This window comes from Nanorana parkeri, unplaced genomic scaffold (genome assembly GCF_000935625.1).
Source record: "Nanorana parkeri isolate BGI_ZX_2015 unplaced genomic scaffold, ASM93562v1 scaffold549, whole genome shotgun sequence".
In the NCBI taxonomy this organism is placed as follows: Eukaryota; Metazoa; Chordata; class Amphibia; order Anura; family Dicroglossidae; genus Nanorana; species Nanorana parkeri.
In genome coordinates this window covers 229,189-249,577 of record NW_017306817.1, presented here as the reverse complement: position 1 = coordinate 249,577, position 20,389 = coordinate 229,189, and the positions used below count along the sequence as shown (strand labels likewise).

The 20,389-nt window shown below is 43.8% G+C and overlaps 1 protein-coding gene across 1 annotated transcript in view; it reads left to right on the top strand.

Moving 5' to 3' along the window:
- Positions 1-820: 820 nt before the first annotated feature.
- Positions 821-20,389, top strand: part of FKBP11 (FK506 binding protein 11) — a 40,806-nt gene continuing 21,237 nt past the window's right edge. Inside the window, exons 1-3 of the mRNA XM_018561879.1 lie at positions 821-1,033; positions 1,826-1,888; positions 11,760-11,847. Of these exons, the coding sequence (XP_018417381.1) occupies positions 923-1,033; positions 1,826-1,888; positions 11,760-11,847 (262 nt within the window). The 5' untranslated portion in view covers positions 821-922. The remainder of the gene's footprint in view (positions 1,034-1,825; positions 1,889-11,759; positions 11,848-20,389) is intronic.

Below are 20,389 nucleotides of genomic sequence, written 5' to 3'. Positions count from 1 at the left end.
GTAGAGGAGTAGTAGTAATAAACAGGACAGAGCGATGTATGGAGGAGGAGGTAATGGAATAGGTGTAATACACAGGACAGAGCGATGTATGAGGGAAGAGGTAATGGAATAGGTGTAATACACAGGACAGAGCGATGTATGAGGGAAGAGGTAATGGAATAGGTGTAATACACAGGACAGAGTGATGTATGAGGGAGGAGGAGGTAATGGAATAGATGTAATACACAGGAAAGAGCGATGTATGAGGGAGGAGGAGGTAATGGAAGAGGTGTAATATACAGGACAGAGCGATGTATGAGGGAGGAGGAGGTAATGGAATAGGTGTAATACACAGGACAGAGCGATGTATGAGGGAGGAGGAGGTAATGGAATAGGTGTAATACACAGGACAGAGCAATGTATGAGGGAGGAGGTGATGGAATAGATGTAATACACAGGACAGAGCGATGTAAGAGGGAGGAGGTGATGGAATAGATGTAATACACAGGACAGAACAATGTATGAGGGAGGAGGAGGTAATGGAATAGGTGTAATACACAGGACAGAGCGATGTATGAGGGAAGAGGTAATGGAATAGGTGTAATACACAGGACAGAGCGATGTATGAGGGAGGAGGTGATGGAATAGATGTAATACACAGGACAGAGCAATGTATGAGGGAGGAGGTGATGGAATAGGTGTAATACACAGGACAGAGCGATGTATGAGGGAGGAGGTAATTGAATAGGTGTAATACACAGGACAGAGCGATGTATGAGGGAGGAGGCACAGTGATGGACGGGTTGTAGGAAGGTACTAGAGGCGGGTCTGTGGTTGGCTCCTCCCCCTCCTCCTCTGTCTGTGCCACGCTCCTAGTGAGCTGGCTCTCTCTCTCTCTCCGGCAGCTGTCACATTCCCTCCATCCTGTGCTCTTCTACAAACCATGTTCAGGGCTCTTTTTCTGCTGCTTCTGCTCTCCTCCTCTGCACTGATCTGGGCGGACACCGAGGAAGAGGAGAGTGAAAATGTCACGGATCTCAGCATTGAGACTCTGGTAAGTGCTGCCCCCAGTATAAGTCCACGTGTTGATGACCTTTCACAGGTGGAGGTGACATGGACCCCTACGTGTCATGAGGACTGTGCATGTCACCCTCCTGCCTGCACTCCTCCTGTCACACTGTTGTACAAAGTTTCCATCTGGGATCTTCTCTACACACATCCCCAATTTCCTGATGTCATGTAAATGCCAGCACAGACACCCCGATCATGTTTATCGTTCGCTAGTGACTCCTGTGTGTGCTCCTGTCACAGGCGTTCAGCGATTCATTGCAGTCCTTTCACTGTGCTGATTGAAGTTTTCTTGCTGAATGTTTCCTCTCCTCACTCCTTTCTATTCCTGCATCTAATAAAGTCATCATTATGTGCCTGGTACCCCTGGCTTAATCTGCAGCCCCCCTGTGCTGTGATGTACCTGGTTGTGTGCAGCTCATCTCTCTAGTCTTCCACCTGTGTCTCCCCTGCTGCTCCCCTGTCACTGCCTATTACTTATCCCTGGCTGTCACAATGCTTACATCTTCCTGCATGCTTTACTCCTCTGATCTCCTTCTGCTGCCTTGTTATCAGCTGTAATAGCCTCTCCTGTCATCATTGTGGTCTCTCAATGGGCGATTATTACTCAGCTCCTCTCTTACCTGTTAAACTCCCAGATTGCAGCTTGCTGTTTCTGTTTCTGCCCTCATACAATAGCCACATTCTGTAGCATATCCCATTCTCCCCCCTCATTTCTCCTGTTGCTCTGTGTGATTGAGTCTTTTGCTCTGTATCATTTGTCTCCTTCTCGTCATAGGAGAAGCCAGAGTCATGCGTGGACAGTGTTGAGATGGGGGACACCATTCAGCTTCACTATACGGTGAGTATTTTGTCCCTGTCCCCCAGGCCACATCTGGGCCAAAACCGGGAACATCTGTGACAACAATAACACGTCAGCACTACGGCCCGGCCTGCACACATGAGGGGAGGGGATGGTGTAGCTAGGGGTGGAGATGTGGCTGGGCCTCAGGTTTAACCCCTCCTGCCTTCTGTATCCCATTCATGTCACACCGTAGAACAACCTTGGCACTCCAGCTGTTTTAAAACTCCAAATACCATCATGCTTCTGGGAGTCATGTCTGTAGCTGTCAGTGTATTGCAATGCCTCATGAGACTTGTAGTTCCACAACAGCTGGAGTGCCGAGGTTGCCTAGCCCTGCTGTAGAAGTACCCATCTGCAGCATGCCAGCTCTCGATATACTGGGAGAAAGCAATACACAATCAGGAAAGCATCTGTAGCATATTCATAATTTAATTGTAGCCACTATGTTCCAGATGCTTCTGATTCTGGACTGTAATGTACCTAACCTCTTCACATGTAAGAAGACATGCATGTAAAAGACCCCTTAAAATTGTTGTGCTCTGCCCAATCTGTCCTATAGGGAATCCCATCGCTGAAGCCTGCACATTCGGGAACTGTAGCATGTATTCTTGTGTAGCCTGCTAATTGCTTTATAGCAGCGTTTACATGATCCCATTAATTTGCAAAATACTGTTGAGACTTAACAAAGCAATAAAAAACGCAGTCAGACTTTGGCTTCATTCACACTGCTAAGAGCTGGCCCGTACAGATCCGTGCGGCATGCATGTATCGGGCCGCACCGAAAGGGCAGGTACTGCGTGTGATTTTACGCAGCAGCCTGTTCTTCTCTATGGAAGTACGCGGCTGTACACTCCCCCGAACTGCACATCCGTGCCATTGCGGATGTCTGTGCTTGGACACAGACAGGATCCATCTTGTCTGCGTACGAGTACGGACATCCGCACCAGCACGGATGTGCAGCTCGGGTGAGTGTACAGCCGTGTACTCCCATAGAGAAGAACAGGCTGCTGCGTAAAATCACACGCAGTACCTGTCCTTTCCGGGAGCGGCCCGATACGGCCGTGCACACCGCACGGATCTGTGCAGGCCGGCTCTTAGTAGTGTAAATGAAGAACAGTGCTGATGCACTCGATTGAGACACATCATACTGGGGTCTATTCACAAAGCTGCCGAAGGATCTGGCCGTAGCTTCGGCCGTCTTGTGAATAGACCCCACTGTTTCTTTTTTGTAGAACGTTATTGATATGTCACAAGTGACATTTCATTCAGCTCTATGGGCTCACCGCAATGCGGTCTCACTGCGGTGCTCTTAAAAAAGGTACTATATGACATACTTTTTTTAAGTCGCACCACCGGAACGTGGTGGTGTGAACCAAGCCCATTCATTTAGGGCTGCAACTCATGATTATTTGCATAATCGATTAGTTGGCCGATAATTTTTTTGATTAATCAGGTATAAAAAAAATTAAACAAATACCATCCTTAATTTAAAATAAAATACACACGTGGAGTGTTACAAACAAAGTTTACTTCAGAATAATACTGCATGCACACTTTTTTGCAATTGCACTGCACTGGAAAGCACAGCATTGCGGTACCGTGCTTTCCAGTGCGGGCGATCACACTGTGGGTGGGAGGCGTGTTTGGGGTACCATTGAAATGAATGGCACTACAAAGCACCTGCCGCAGCAGAATTTTTCAGGCCAAAACCGAAAATGATTTTTTTTTTTTCAATAATTGTATTGTAAGCACATGGAGCTTGAATAGCTTCAGCCAGGGAATGACAGCTGACAGTGGCAAGATTCCAAAGACGGCAGCTGAATGTAAATACAACAGGTAGTGGTCTGGTGCAATAGCCAGTCTGCTATTGGCAATTTCAATTGTCAATAGCAGGCTGGCTATTGCACCCGCCCACTGCTTGCGGTGCCCTCCTCCCAGCGTGGAGGAGAGAGCTAGGGGATCCAACTAACTAATCGATGTTGGGCATAGTTGACAACTATTCCTATAATCGACTATTATCGATTAATTGATTGGTTGGTTGCAGCCCTACATTCATGACAAGGCAATTTGCTTTGTGAAGCGGCTCTGTCAGACAGACAGTACTGGTGTATTTGAGGGGTAACAAACCTGTGTGCAAACCTTTCCAATCTGTATCCCCCCAGAATTGTCAGCCAGGATGCCTGCAGAAAACACAGATGTGGGGGGTGCATATCTCATGTCTGAGGAGTAGACATACACAGTCTGAATGAAACAGATGTAGGGGATGCACCTCCCATTTATGATAGCACCTGCACTGCAAGGGTTAACTGCCCATTTTGGTTTAGGGGCTAAAATAAAGAAGATACACTGACCTGATTCTCAGTCCTGCAACACTGCAAGGGTTAATTTTCCAATTGCCTGGAGTTCTTTTTTAAGTGTCATATGCAATCTGACTAAAACATACATGTGGATTGCTCATCTCATATTTAAAGGAGAACTATTAGGTGAGTGAAAATCACTCATCCTCATAGTTCGAGCTGACGTGTGACAATGAAACTGTCACAGGTTGGCTCAATAGATCGGGAAGTGAGCGAACACATACAGTTGCTCGCTCACTTTCCGATCATCTCCCTGCAGAGAGCCGTGACTGTCAGTCACGGCTCCGCGCAAGGATTCCCCCCTAACTGCTCCGATCCTCCAGTGCTGACTGGCGGAACGGACGGGGGAGGGGGCGGGTACAGCTGGCTTTGCCTCTATATAGGCAGAGCCAGCTGTCAATCATGGAACTGGGTGGATCTCGACAGCATTGTAGCTCGCAATATACTGAGCTTTGGGTCACGGGAGGAGGTTAGTATATGTTCTCCCCTGACCCTTAAGAGAACTATGGGGAAAAACACTTACCCCATAGTTCTCTTTTAATGACACTATAAGGGTAACCATACACAGCCTTACTAAAACAGATGTTGGGGATGCTCATTTGACTTCTGATGGCACCTTAAGGGTAGCCATACACAACCTTACTAAGGTGGAGACAATCAGGCCATAAAGGGGTTTACAAAAGAGTGACACTTAGGGATCTATTTATGAATGTTCACACAACTACCACTCATTTTGATTAATTTGAGGAAATGTGTTAATCCCTGGTAAATGCTATGTATGTATGTAACTATGTATGCTAAAATGAATTGTGTGTAAAACATTTATAAGTAGACCTCTTAGTGTTTGTGAGAGCAGAGATGCTTTTAATTACACAGTTATCTTTCGACATGTTGGAAAGTTTATGGCGGACTGCCATAAAAATGGAGCAAACTGTGCGTGTGCCATATCTTTTCTTTGTCTGATGCAGGAGAAAGCATGCGGTGTGATGGGGAATGCATTATTCAAGTGACAATAGGCTGATCTCTACCTGCCTGCTGTTCTTGTCTTAATATCTCTGTTGCAGACAAAAGCAAACTGTGCCCATCTTCTTAATGACTACACTCTACTGGTACACTCAGGAGTAGTCTTCTTACAGAGGAACTGAACTCTGGAAGTTGTACCCAAAAAGAGCCAGGCAGATGGCAAAGCGCTTGTCACCATTATTGCCTATGATCTCCCTGCAGCTAATCTTTTCCCCATTACTGACTTGCCATGTATTGTTCTGCATCCATCTTGGTAGAGGCAAGGCTTTGCTAACGTCAGAGCTGCCAGCAAGGAGAAGTACAATGATATCACCAAATCTCACTCCAAAACTGGTGAAATTAGCAGTCAGAGGCAGCAGTGCATGAGATTTCACATACAGCTATGAGACTGTAGGCACAGGAGTATCTAGGCACCTTCACCTGCCAGGAAGTGGACTGCTAAATGTAAGGAACAGTGCCAGACAAAAGGTAGAATTTCCAGGGTTCTACTGGTAAAAAAGCAAAATTTTACTTTTGAGTTCAGGTTCACTTTAAAGTAGGGATGCACCGATATATCGTCCGCCAAAATATTTTGGCTGAAAATGACACTTTTGGCATAATGCCGAATGTGTCATTTTCCTGCCGATACATCGGCGCATCCCTACTTTCTTTTCTCCCCGCTGGGCACTGCTCTGTGTCCCAGCGGGGAGGAGAGAAAGTGTGAAAAGCTGCCGAGCGCTGCGGGAGGAGAGCGCCGTGAGCGGCCAGCGTCTCTCCTCCACACCGCTCAGCCACCTATCACAGGCCGGCAGAGCGGTGTGGGCGGAGGCAGCCAGCGCTGTCACAGGAGGCTGAGCTCTCCTCCCTGCACCGCTCACTCAGCCTCCTGTGACAGTGTGTCAGAGAAAAGAGCAAGGTACAAACACTCAGTGATCAGTGATCGCTGAGTGTTTGTAGATAATTGAGGACATGGTATGTTTACTATATCCTCAATTATGAATGAATGGGAGTGATCTACATCTCCTCCTGTTCATTCATAGTTGTAGTTTATAGTAAACATACCATGTCCTCATGTTATCAATGAACAGGACCACTCATAGAGGATTCCTGTTCATTGATAACAGGGGACACAGAAAAAGAGGTTGAGCACTTTGTGTCCTCAATCTCTTTTTCTATTTTAAAAGGGAAGTAGGGGTCTGTTTAGACCCCTAATATTTCCCAGAAGCCCCTAAAAGTAAAGTAAAAAATAACATTATTTAATAAAAAATGAATTAATAAATATAAATAAATATAGAAAATGAAAAAGTTTATAAAAAATAAATAAAAATAAAATATTTGAAAAAAATTTAAATAAAAAACATTTTTGTTTTCGGTCTGACAATTTTTTTATTTCGGTTTCGGTTTTAAAATTTCTATTTTGGTGCACCTCTACTTTAAAGTGTCTGTGTAGTAAAAGGTTGGGTTTTTAAAAAGATTATTATTAAAGGTTATAATCCCAAACAATATATTGTTCACACTTGACAGGAGCACTGAAATAAGTTGCACCAGTGGCAGACATTGGCCCTTGTATGGCCAAATTTAGGTAGCTGTAAAATTCTAATGAAGGGGCATACACAGCTATCCCCCCTGCTGGTGAAAGATCTTTGCTGGAATCTTGGTGCCAGATTTTCTCCTTCTATGAGGAATAATTGTTGGCTGATCACACAGTGATTTCCCAACATAATGGAAAATCTCTTTGTATAATAAGAGCATTTCCATTGCTCAGAAGCACTATGTATGGCTCTGCTCTTAACAAGTAATTGATATTCTAGTCATGTTGCTTACAGTTTTCAAGACATGTTACCTTAAAAAGGCTGTTAGGAACTCCTATAAGCCACGTGTGTATCCAGATAGCCAAATATCACAACGCTATTTCATTTTGGAAAGAGTTTGTTTAGTGCACACTAATATAGTGGTATTTGGGGGTCAGATGGGGATTTGTTCATGTCTGTAGCTACAGCATGTCAGTGTAGTATGCATTGGAAAAAGAGCACAGATAAAAAATGGTCACATAACATCTGGGGATTAGAGCTGCACTGCAAGAGCACACAACAGTCAAGTGGTTGAAAAAAGATCTGCCAGTCAAACAGTGGTGTAGTGGTTAGCACTTCAGCCTTGTGGCACTAGGGGTCCCCTGTTCAAATCGTGGTCAGGACATTGCCTGCAAGGAGTTTGCATGTTCTCCCTGTGCTTGCTTGGGTTACCTCCGGTTACTCCGGTTTTCTCCCACACTCCAAAGACATGTTGGTAGGTTAATTGGTTCCTGTCTAAATTGGCCCTCGTACGTATGTATGTGAGATTAGATTGTAAGCTCCTTGAGGGCAGAGACTCATGTGAATGTGCACTATGCAAAGCGCTGCGTAAATTGTTGGTGCTATATAAATACCTGTGATAATAAACATTACAGAATTAGGTCTAGTGGCCCATTTATACTATTGTAGTGTGACAGTAACTTTGTTCATGCACACATGCATGTTGCATTTAGACAGTCATTAATTTAGAATGGACTATAAATGCACCTCACCACATGAAAAAACACACCTGCATTATTTTCAACACCACAATGCGGAGTATTCACATCTGCAGATGCATTTTTATTGTACAGATGCATTTGGGTGCCATTCAGAATAAATGGCACTGTAAATGTGTAAAGTGTGTCCTTTACCAATTTACTACAATGCACAAGTGTGATAGGGCTCTAAAGCAGCCTTTTATGCAGATTGACCCACACATGACAATCTCTTTAGGTACGCTACATGGACAGCTTTAGCACATCCATAATTGGTACCTGTACCCTAACGGCGGTGATCAGCTGTATAAACGTCCTCCTAATTCGCTCGTATTGTGATTGGCTGTGATTAATCTACTACATGCAAACCTGCATAATCAAGTTCCTGCTTATGAGCATATGCATCTTATCGCAGTTGGCAGTGTGACTTGTGGGACTCCAAATGAGAATTGAAACAATTACAGCAACCCTGTAACCCTTTATTGACAACTGCCTGAGTTGAAATCAAAGTATTAAAATGAGTTGTAAATAAGGAGATACATCAAATGTAACATATGGCTCAAGCCTTGTGCTTTTCTTTCGCCAGTCATGTCAATACATTTTGGACATACTGTATCTTTATTAGTGTTGAGAGAGAGCCGATTTTGGTGATCTGAAAAGGATAATACAAGTCTTTGCACCAAAATGCAGCAGGTGTTTTTCCCCCAATGTACCTTTGGGCAACATTTTGGTATTTGAAAGACCCATGTGTAAGAATGGATTTTGAGAGGTAGCTGGATTATGTCTGCAGCAAAGAAAGCATTTGTATGGCCTGATGTAGTAAAATTCTAAGTGGCCCTGGACTGGATTTATTATAGTGTAAAGTAAGGTGTAGTTCACCTGTTTAAACTTTGAGGGCTCATTTACATTTTTGTGTTGCATTAAGGCAGGCCATTCATTTGAATGGGCTTCTTGTCGCACTGAATAGAACCAATAGAACGTGCATGGGCTATTTTTAGCAACTCTGAGCACCACAAGGCATGGTAATGCATTACTGTGCCTTGTGGCTTGCTGCAACGCAGGTGCACTAGGAAAGATGAATAGCATCCAGCGCACCGACGCAGATAATGTGTGAAATGCATGAAGATAGAGCTCTATTTTTCCAGATTCCCCTCTGATACTTGAGGTGCCTTTTATCTCACCTTCCACTATCTCACTATCTGCCTCCCCTCACGTCCTGTCCTTTCCCGTCGTTTTTTATACCTGGTCCCTGTATTGCACGGGTGGGCAAACTCTGGCCCTCCAGCTGTTGTGGAATTACAAATCCCATGAGGCATTCAATGAGCCTCAGGAGCCACAGACTCCCAGAGACAGATGCATCATGGGATTTGTAGTCACCACAGCTGGAGGACTGGAGTTTTCCCACCCCTGCAAGCCCTCAGTTTTTTGAAGGGAAAATTAAAGTAGTGAACAGCACCTAATGTGGACGTTATTTGATTTTTAATGTGATTATAATGAGAAGGATTAAATGGATCATAGTGACAGCTAGCTCCACCAGGGGTACTATTAATCACCCGGCTAATGTTAATTTCTGTTCCTTGATCCACCAATATAAAATATTTCAGAGCATAAAACGAATAAGACGAGGTTTGATGTTTCTAGGCAGGTGATAAATCAGAGGGAGCCTGCTGCTTTTATCTGCTGTCATACTGTTTGTTTTAAATCTATGTGTCTAGTCACCACACCATAAAACCTAATATTGACACACCACAAATTGCCATCAAGCAATCTATGATTTGGTAGTAGCCTCCTCTTGTGCTGTGACAGTGCAGGGACAGAGTGAACACAAGGGAAATGTTAGAAAGTTGTGCAGTTCCCTCAGTCTTGTTTGGTTGCTGCATTGCTACATCTCTGCTGTACATTAATTCATGGCTGTGGCAGCCTGCAGAAGGGATTACTACCCAAGACTCGAGCTGAAATAGTACGAGGACTATATCCAGCAGCTGTGCGTGCCGATGTCATATATGTTTGTATATATTATACATGACTGAGAAATGCACACAGTTTTAACGTACATGCTAATACATTACAGACATGTATCCTGTCTTTTTCCACTCTTGATCTAAAGGAACTTTGTAACTACTGTCTTCCACTAAGGTCAGCATTCCAAGTGTAATAATTTTATACTGGATTTTAAAGAGTCATTTACTAAATGGTTGCATCACCAGCATCTTCTAAACTGTTGCATCCCTGATTTCTAATGCATAGAGTAACAGATTTATTATCCTAGTTTATGTTGTCTTAAAACTGTCTCTAAATTGATGCAAGCTTGCGGCGAACCTGCTGCATGCTGAATAGCCATGAACTGACTTGAGTATATGAAGCTGAATAATCTTTGCACTTTAAAAATGTGCTCAGGAGCACTTCTAGAATGTTCTGTAGTTTGGAGGTCTTTCAACTGCTTGCTGTCTGCCCATTGTAATTTAAACGGCTGGCCAGCTAGCACTTGAGGGTGGGTGGACATTTTTCAGCAGGAAACTATGAACATTTTTTAAAGCTGTTACATACAAGCATTTGCCTGATTGCTTGTATGGTGCTGGGGAAATGTGCGCCCCCCTCCGCCTCTGCTGCTTGCTCCTAGGATGGTCTACATTCTCATGTTTAGTTTACGAAGGGCTACTTGGCTATATCCCAATGGAAACGCGTGACAAAAACGCCCCAAAGAAGCTCCTGTACTTCTTTGGGCATAGGGCGTTTTGTAGCACATTCATATGGCCTGTAATACACCCAGGTGTGAACCATACCCATAGGAAATAATGGGATTTCAATGTTTGAGCGTTTTGTAGAGCGTTCGAACGTGCTACAAAACGCCCAGGTGTGAACCGGGCCTAACTGTGCCAGAGAGTGAAGTGGCTGCTGTGATACAGGCAGTAGATCCTGGTTAAAGGGTTTGTGATCTCCCACACAACCCAGTCTTAAATCTGTAGTATAAACACAGATATAAACAAAATAGCTGAAAAATTTCCCACCTACTGACGAGGCTGATTTTAAGATTGTTACTAAAATCCTCCAATTGTGACCAGATCACTTTATTTCTGCATCTTACTGGACCGTCATGTTGTTCAGGGAATCATAAATATTAAAAGAGAAAATATGCATTGCTCTTATTTAAAAACACTCCAAGATTGTTGAACATTGTTGTCAGGGAAAGATTTGGAATATTCCTTTTCTTTTCTCATAGTGTTTGCTGTGAAGTGCAGAACGGGTCTTTTGAAAAAGACATTAATGTTAATAATAGCAGTTAAAAAGCGAAATCTGCAGGATCAGCCTTTTATCTCTTGTGAAAGAAGAAGCGCCTATTAATCTACATTACAGACAAGCCATTTTCATAAGCACGGCATCTTGCCGACAATAAAAAGGCCGTTAATTGCAACAACCTGCGTTCTGATAAGCATATCATAGCAATTAAATGTATTTTTACAGAATGCAATAGCAGTTTTTTTCTCCATCTCTTATAGCACATCGTAAATAATATCATTACTAGAGACGAGGACCAACGCTCTCTCCAATGTGTGAAGCGGATGTATTTCTTCCATAAATGTTTACTAATTACTATACATTGTGCAGATATACACTGTAAATGATTGGGGAAAAAATGATGTCACTCGAATTTGTATTTGTTTTCCAACATGTAGAGTTTTTATCTAGGATTCTATTATTTTCAGAAGCTCACCAGAATATCAAATTCCAAAGGCATAGCTGACTTCCTGTCCAGCAATCCTGTTGAGGAATACTGCAAATGCTGACTATTTTTAATACCGTCTGCACTAGCAGGTTAATGCACTTTGCATGTTAAACTTGCATTTGCATTGCCTTATTGAATAGTCCCAATTGTGTGACTGTATGCTTACCCATATATATTTTTGCAGCATTGCGGATGAAAGATTGTGCATATAATTTGTCTGACTCTTTTTGTCTCTAGGGAAGGCTGGAGGACGGGCGCGTAATTGACAGCTCTTTATCCCGAGATCCACTTGTAGTGGTACTTGGAAAGAAACAAGTGATACCAGGTAGGAACAGCTCAGCTTGTGGTTGATTTCAGACCATTTTCTGCAGAACTGCTTCTTGACCTAGTCGGCTCAGGGCAGCGGTGTAGATCTGTACAAAGTTTAGAAATGAGCAAAAGAAATTGTAACAAAGTATTGTCGCTCCGTCACATATGCAGTCTTGCTCTGGGTATGGTATATTTAGCCGTCGTGATTGGCTGGCCTGGGATGACATAACCCCTGCGCATGTGCAAAAGAGTTCATTTAGTGTGGCCCCAAGGCTCACTGACAATTTACATTGAGCTAAACATGCAAAAGAAAACATACATTAAGAAGAAAACATTGCTGGCAGAAATAAGTTTTTATAACAGCAGGCCATACAGAGTCTCTTCTACAATAAAAGCCTATTAGCCCAAACAAAACCTACCTAGTTTGCACAATGTAACTACAGATCAAAGAAGGAAGATGCCAGACCCCAAAGAAGTAGAGAAGATGGCAGCAACAGAGGTGCACATTATGGCAAGAGTTGTTTACCCGCTGCTTTAAAGTAGAACTCTGGGGGGGGATCTTATTGTTTGCAGTGGGGCTACCCCTGCACTGCAAGGGTTAAGTGCTCATTTGTGTCTAGGTTAAAAAAAACTCATAACTTTTTTTTGAACCTAGACACCAACCAGCACTTACCCCTTGCAGTGCAGGGGTAGCCCCACTGCAAGGGTTAAGAATTTTAAAGTATTTATTAGTGATGCACCGATACTGGTATCGGTGCCGATACCGAGTATTTGGGCGAGTACTCGTACTAGCCCAAATGCTCCGATGCCTAGCCCGATACTTCCTGTATCAGGAAGCTGGCTCCATGCTCCCTCATCACTGGTGACGAGAGAGCATGGAGCCGGCTTCCCAGGAGAGAAGCGCTTTCTCTGCTCTTTTTTTTCCAGTCAGAAAAGAAAAAAAAAATCTCATCGAGCTGACTAAACCTTTCCAGGAGAAAGTTTTTTGTTTTTTTCCCGACAGGGTTAAAAGTAAACCTGCCGCTCCGTGTGCACAGTGAGAGGGGATAGCAGTCTTCCCCTCTCACCTGTCACAGAAGTTCCAGCAGAGTGCTGTGCTAGGACTCCTGTATTGGAGGTGACTGGGTCAATAAAGAGAACCTGTCACCTCCAATTGCTATTACAGAGTGGCTTGTTACCTCTGTGTGACAGCAATGAAGTTAAGTGGGAAAACAATAGATTAAAAAATTATTAAAGAAATGTAAAAAATAAAAAAGCGATTAAAAAGAAATAAGAAACAAATTATTAAAAAATAAACAATAATAAGGTGAGAGTCCTCCTCAGCCCTCTCCTAGCGCAGCAGTGTCAGTTCTCCCGCCACGCCGTCAGATGTCGCAGCAGCAGCCGCGTCATCCCTAAATTTTACCGTTGGGGGTCACCACAACTTGGCAAATGTTACCAAGGGGTCCCGGCCCTAGAAAGGTGGAGAACCACTGCCCTAAGAGCTCAATGAGATCCTTATTTTCAGGAACTGAATTAGTCAGCAAAGAAAGCCTGGACAATTCCTGGCAGGTTACTAGTGTTGCATTAACTTATAATCCTGCACTTCTGCCAAAGCCTGTTGTAAAAGCTTGGCACTACCCTGAAATCATGTGTACAAAGGCATGTCTTCCATAGCCAGTGGTTATTTCTGCCCCAATCACAAATGAAAACCAAATAAAAAAGATGGGCCATAAACTATTCTAATGAGGCAAGTTAACATCCTGATGGAAAATGATTACGGTCATATAAATGGCAGCAGTGAATGTAAAAAACATGAGTCAGCATGGGGACTATGCCAATGTGTTATAAAGCCTTATCACTCTATGCTGTTACTATAGACATTATGCCATAGTCTCTTCACTATGTCTAGCTCTTACCAGGCACAGTATGGTCCATATTAACGTACACTCAGTTACAATATAGTGTTGGGTAAAAATGTTGCAACCCACTGGATCTCTGTGCCAGTTTCCTATCCAGTTCTTTTGCATATAGTATATGGAGGTTTTGTTGAATGATTTTTCATACTGAGCAGCGGTCTATTCTGTTACTATTATAGTCACACTGGTTTTAGTTATGCATGACAAAACATTCCCAGAGGCAAACATACCGGCTGCTTAGCATATGCAGCTAGTAAGGCATAAAGAAAAAGCTTTTCTGTGACCAGGCTGTACGGAGATGTCCTATTCCACTGCTGATAATTGAAGGACCATACCCCAATAAAGATTTTTTTTTTATTCAATAATTTTTATTTACACGTTACAGGGTAAGTTTAACAAAAGAAAATATACAATATTACAAGATATGGTCATCAAGGTGCAATATCAACACATGGTGTGTAGACTACTGAAGTCCAGCCCCGATTCAAAGTCAGAAGGCAGGTTGACCAACTTTGATATCAAAGAGATAACAATTAATGAAAGAAAAGCCGACAGCAGGAGAAATGGAAATGGGGAAATAAATTAAATGTAAAAAGAAAAGAAGTAGGAGCGAGAATGGCCATGGGGGCCCCCACTATCCCAGAGAGTTTAGCGAATGGGAATCCATAGGGGTTAGAGTTCCAGTAATTTTCTATCAAAATTGGGTGGTAGAAAATTGGAGACCCACGGATCCCAAGCCTTGCGGAATTTGGCCATAGTGTCTTGCAACTTAGGCGTCAATTTCTCGGAAACCAGGATACAATGTGATCTTTGCAGGACTGCAGATATGCTAAGTTTATCAGAAGCCCCCCTAATAAAGACATTTCAACCACTTGAAGACAAGGGTGTTAGACCCCCTTCCTGTCCAGGCCATTTTTCAGTATTCAGCGCTGAGGTACTTTGACATTTATTCAGTCATACAACGCTGTACTGAAATGCCGTTTTGCCAAAGTGAGAAAAAAATGCCAACAAAGGTGATGTACTGAAATGATTTGATATCTTTTTTTGGGACAGATAGAGCTTTTGTTTGATGATATTTAATCACCACTGGGGTTTTTTTTTTTTTATAAAGAAAGAAGTACCAAAAATGTAGAAAAAGCAAACATGTTTTCCCTATGTTATGAAACATTTAATATTACTCCATTATTTGATAAAACATAAAAGACAGGGTCACATTGGGTAAATAGACTTTAAACATGTCAAGCCTTAAAACTGCGTTCCCCCTCCAAAATTGACAAAAAAACTACCATACCCAAAATTGGCCATAGGTGATACTTTAAAAGCATTTACCACTCATCAATTTAGTCTCAACAGTGATTGGTGGCCCTAGAATTATTATTTGCACTCCAACGTTCACGGTGATATGTAACGTGTGGTGTGATTGTTGTTTTCACACATAGGCGCACCTGACACATGTTTGAGTTTGTACGTGCCTTACGTGGGAGCGGGGAGATTTTTGGGTGTTTCTTTTAATTTTTTTTATGTGTACCTTTAATTTTTAAACTTGCTTTTTTTTCTTACACTTTATTGCTATCACAAAGAGGACTAATAAGCCCCCTAGGTGATGGCACAGACACAGTGACAGGTCCTCTTAATGGAGGCATCAGGGGTCTAATCCCCCCTAATGTCACCTAGAGACCCCAAAGAAGCCAGAGAAATGACAGTCTGAAAGCGGAATTGATCACGTCTGAATTTGGTGATCAGAGGGGAGGTCAGCTGGTGGAATTGCTGAGGTCCCGGGCCTGCACAGAGGACAGCGGAGCACCCTTCCCTCCCCCTAACTGCACAAAAACATGCCGGGAAAACGCACGTAGAAACAAGCAAAAATGTTGTTGCCTAGGTGTGAACGGAGCCTAAAGGAGGGATAAGCAATCATAAACCCTTTCCCAGGCTCCTAGCAGCCACAAGGCCATAGATGAGGGCCATGTAGCAGGTACTGGGAATATGGGGCATCCTGTACTGCACTGTTTTTTTCTCTATATTTCAGACCAGAGATTCTGTTTTTTTCTGTAAAAAATGCATCAGAGCAGGAGTCCGAGAAACCTATTTATTAAAGTGTCAAGAATGTTCTTTTGAAGTAGCGCTTAGGAAGAAAAAGCATTTCTCTTTATTTTGATTATAGAACCTTGCCAGCCTGTGCTGCGAAAGACATATTTAACAAGCAATTTCATTCAGTGTTTGGAATTCTCTGCTGCTTCTGGATTTAGACTCTAATTTCAAATAGTCTCACGATATAACAAAAGAAGTAGGACAGACTAAACATGGCTTTCTTTTTTTCACTTTTATGTATGAACTTAAATAGATAATTGTGATCTCTTTCTTGTCCATTGAGGGGCACAGGAAGTCATTCACCTTCAGGTTATACAGCCACCTACAGGAGGATGGACATTTGCAAACAAAAAAACCTTAGGCCAGCCCAGGATACCCCTCCTACTACCAGCATGTCTCAGTTTTTGTTAGTGTCTTAGGAGGATGCATGTCTTTTCTTCAGCTCTGCTGTGTAAAAGGCTAAACTATTTTAGCACCATTATTTCTTGAACATTTTTTCTTTAATTAAGGCTCTTCTCTACACCGCTGCTGGGGCCGGTCTCTCCAATGCAGCAATCTGGCATTGCTGTCCACAGTCTGGGTTTTGGGAGTGCCGCATGCAGACCTTGCTGCACTGGACATTCCTGGGGCTAGCCTGGAAGTGGCCTTCAGGCACTGGGTTCCATGTAGGGCGCTTTCAAGACTGTTCTGGTAAAAATCTAGCCACGGAGCACTTTTCGGGTGGAGAGACACTAGCAATGCCTCATGCTTGCCCTGTCTCTAAAGACTTACAGGGTGAAGAGTTTGGAGAAGGCAGAAGAAGTGAACAATTTAGGCCAAAAAAGCTGATTTGGAAAAATTCTCCAATTCAGCTCACTTTCCAGTTCAGCTATGTTGTCCTAGATTGTTCACTTCTCCTGCCATCTCCAAACTCTTCACCCTTTTGTGAATAACCCTGTTAGTTTGTGGGCTTAGCATTTTGGGCATCAGGAGCTACCTCAAGTTATTAGGTTGCCTTTAAATTTTTGCGGTCCCTGTACTCTCTCGGGCGCTCTCATGCGTCCGGTCTTGGCTTCGGCCTTGGTCTCTCAGACTCGGAGTGGGCTAGAATGTTACATCAGGGTGTTTTGTTTGGGTGGACGTGTGAGGATATCTTCGTTTTGATTTACAGTCGCTGGCTTTGACGGCGTGGCTATTGAGAGCCAGGTCCTGAAGGACCGGGGGTTGTCCGATGCGGTCATATCCACTATGCTCAGAGCGCGCCCTGGTGTGAGGCTCTTCTCCATCAGCGGAATCCTTGCGTTCCTGCAGCGCGGGGTGGCTCAGGGTCTGGCCTTGAGTACTGTGAAGGGCCGAATCTAGGCCTTGGCGGTGCTTTTCCAGCGGCCTTTGGAGTCTAATGCTTTGGTTCGCACCTTTGTTTAGGGGGTGACACGCATTGCTCCCCCTGTCCGCGCGCCTTTGGTTCCGTGGGATTTGAATCTCGTGCTTTCGGTGTTGCAGGAATCCCCGTTTGAGCCTCTTCGGGAGATTCCGCTTATATCTTTGTCACAGAAAGTGGCCTTTTTGGTGGCCATCACTTCCGTTCGGCGGGTGTCGGAGTTGGCTGCCTTGTCCTGCAAGTCCCCAATGCTGGTTTTGCATCAGGACGAGGCGGTTCTCCGTCCTCGGCCGGCGTTCCTGCCGAAGGTTGTGTCGGCATTACATCTGAATGAGGACATTGTCTTACCTTCCCTGTGTCCAAAGCCGGTTCATAGGAAGGAGCGTGCGCTCCACTGTTTGGATGTGGTTCACACTCTTTGTGTTTATTTGGAAGCTACGGCTTCTTTCCGCGGGACCGACTCCCTGTTCGTGCTCACGGAGGGTCCTCGTAAGGGTCGGGCCGCGTCGGCGGCTACCATCTCTTGGTGGATACGTACTGTTGTGACTCAGGCGTAAGCCGTTAAGGGGCGTATTTGTTACTAAACTGGAGACTTGTCAGCAGGTGGGGGGTTTGGCCACCGGCAGGGGCCGCCCCTAGGCTGTAATTGGTCTTTAGTTTTGTGCCTAGCGTCCTTCTCCTGCAGGTGGCGATATTACCCTACCATTCAGGATCTACGATCTGTTGCCTGTGTCCTTCAATGAACGGAGAGAAAATGATTTTACGGTGAGTACAAAAATCCTATTTTCCCACCAGTTTCCACCACCAAAGCGGTTAACACTGTGAGACCAAGCACTGATGTAACATGCTCGGGTTGAGTCTTTTCTGCAATACAATGTATGGGTACCATGCCTTCTGCAGATTATATATGACTTGCCCAACGGCCTTGGTGGTCTCTAAACCATTATTTGCTGGGACTGACTGATTAAATGAATTCCTTATCATTCAAGCTTCCCTCTGAGGAGTCAGTCTTCTGCCATTACCTCCAAATTAAAAGAGGCTGTTTCAGCTGTTATTGATATGGTGCACACTATCCTCAAACTAGAGGATAAGTCTTCTACCAGTGGTATTCCCAGTCTTGGGTCCTTTAGACTCTCCACATCTCCATTGAGCTTTATCGGGTTTTCTAGATCAAGATGCCATTGCCCTAGTTTTTGTAGCAGACTGTTTTTATGGGTTTTACTCCAACCTTTCCACAGTTCCCAAACTTAAAGTGGGCATCTGACCCATCTTGAATCTAAAAGCACTGAATGTCTTCCTTCACGCTCAATAACTCTGCAAGGAATCTACCTGGTCTGTCATGGCCTTCCTTCACAAGCGAGCCTTCCTACCTCCTGCAGACATATAGGACACGTACCTGCATGTCCCTATCTTTCCAGCGTATTTGCGATTGCTATTCTTTGCACTGGGTCCCGTACACTACCAACACAGCAACTACATTGTGTTTTTCATGAGACAAGACAGCCTAGTCCTTAGACAGACCAATTCCTTCAGCAGGTTGTCTCTGGTTTGGTGACTCAGGAATCTGGCTGTGGAATTGAGGAAGTCCTTCTTTCCTGTGTTTGAGCAGGTTCTCACAATGGATGTCAGCCTGTTGGGCTGGGTAAGAGTCCTGGGCAACCTCTTGGTGTAGGGTATTTGGTTGTCTGAGTAGTCTCCTCTCCCGATCAACATCTTGCTGCGCCTATCTGGAGGTTTATCTTTGGACCTGTAAGGCATACTTCACTTGGTGTGAGTCTCTTTTAGCTTAGGAGTTTCTCTGGGGGAAGAATCCTCTCCTTTCTACAGCTGGGTCTGGATCAGCATTTGGCTCGGAGCAAGGTCCAGTTTCTGCACTTTGCTATCTTGTTTTAGAGACCATAGGCCTCTTACTTCTTGATTTAAGACCTTTGTACAGGAAGACTCCCATATAGTTCTCCCTGTGACTCCGTGGGTTATGAAACAGAAACAGCCCATTCCTCTCTATACTCTCCCCCTCAGGGTGGTATTCCTTCTCTGCTGTTGGTATCCATCTCCTCTGTGAGACAAGTGCCTAAACTGGCGGCCTTATCCTGCAAGGAACCTTTTTTGGTTTTGCGAAGGGACAGGGTGGTGTTGGGGCCCAGTACTTTTGTCTTACCTAAGGTAGTTTCTGTCCTTCACTTCTACCAGGATATCATTCTTCCTTCCCTCTGTCTGGCTCCAGTTCACCAGAAAGAAAATTCCCCCCATTGTCTGGATGTGGTTCAGGCTGTGAAAGTCTACCTCTCAGCCACTGCTTCCTTCAGAAAGATTGACCATACAATTTTACTGCCTTGAAGAAGGGACCCTGTGCGGCCCCGAAACGTCGGCTCTGTTGATTGTAGTGACACAATTGTCCATTAAAAAAGGACATATTTATTCTAAACGAGTGCTGGTGACCTGTTTCTTTTACTTCTTTTGACTAAAACTGTACGACATTGTCTTGAACATCCAGACTGCAGATGAGATAGTTGAAAGTACTGTAAAATAACTGAATACACAAATTTAGTAGATCTGCCCCCTCATCCATATGACATCCATGCAGATATTGATGAGGATGAGGGTCCATTGATTCCTGCATGGAATGATTACTGGTAGGCTAGGTCTCTTTGCTCAATGCTGTATAGCTTTTCAAAGGTTGTTCCATTTAGCATTGTAATGAATTTGTATTAACCAGTTGACATCCGTGGTGTTAAACCCCCTTCCCATCCAGGCCATTTTTCAGTATTCAGCGCTGCGGTACTTTAACTGACATTTATTCCGTCATGCAGCGCTGTACTGAAATTAATTTTATACCCTTTTTTGGGGACAGATAGAGCTTTCTTTTGGTGGTATTTATTCACCACTGGGGGTTTTATTTTTTTACTATATTAAGGAAAAATTACCGAAATTTTTTAAAAAAAAACAGTTTCCCCTATATTAAATGATAAAACATTTATTATTACCCAATTTTTTGGTAAAATATAAAAGATGGGGTCACGTCGGGTAAAAAGACACTAAACATGTCAAGCCTTAAAATTGCGTGCGCGCGCGAAACCTCAAAAAACGATAATACCCAAAATTGGCCCTAGGCGACGCTTTAAAAGCTGTTACCGCTCATCAGTTTAGTGTTATCAGTGATTGATGGCCCTAAAATGATTGCTCTCACTGCGACGTTCGCGGCGATATGTAAC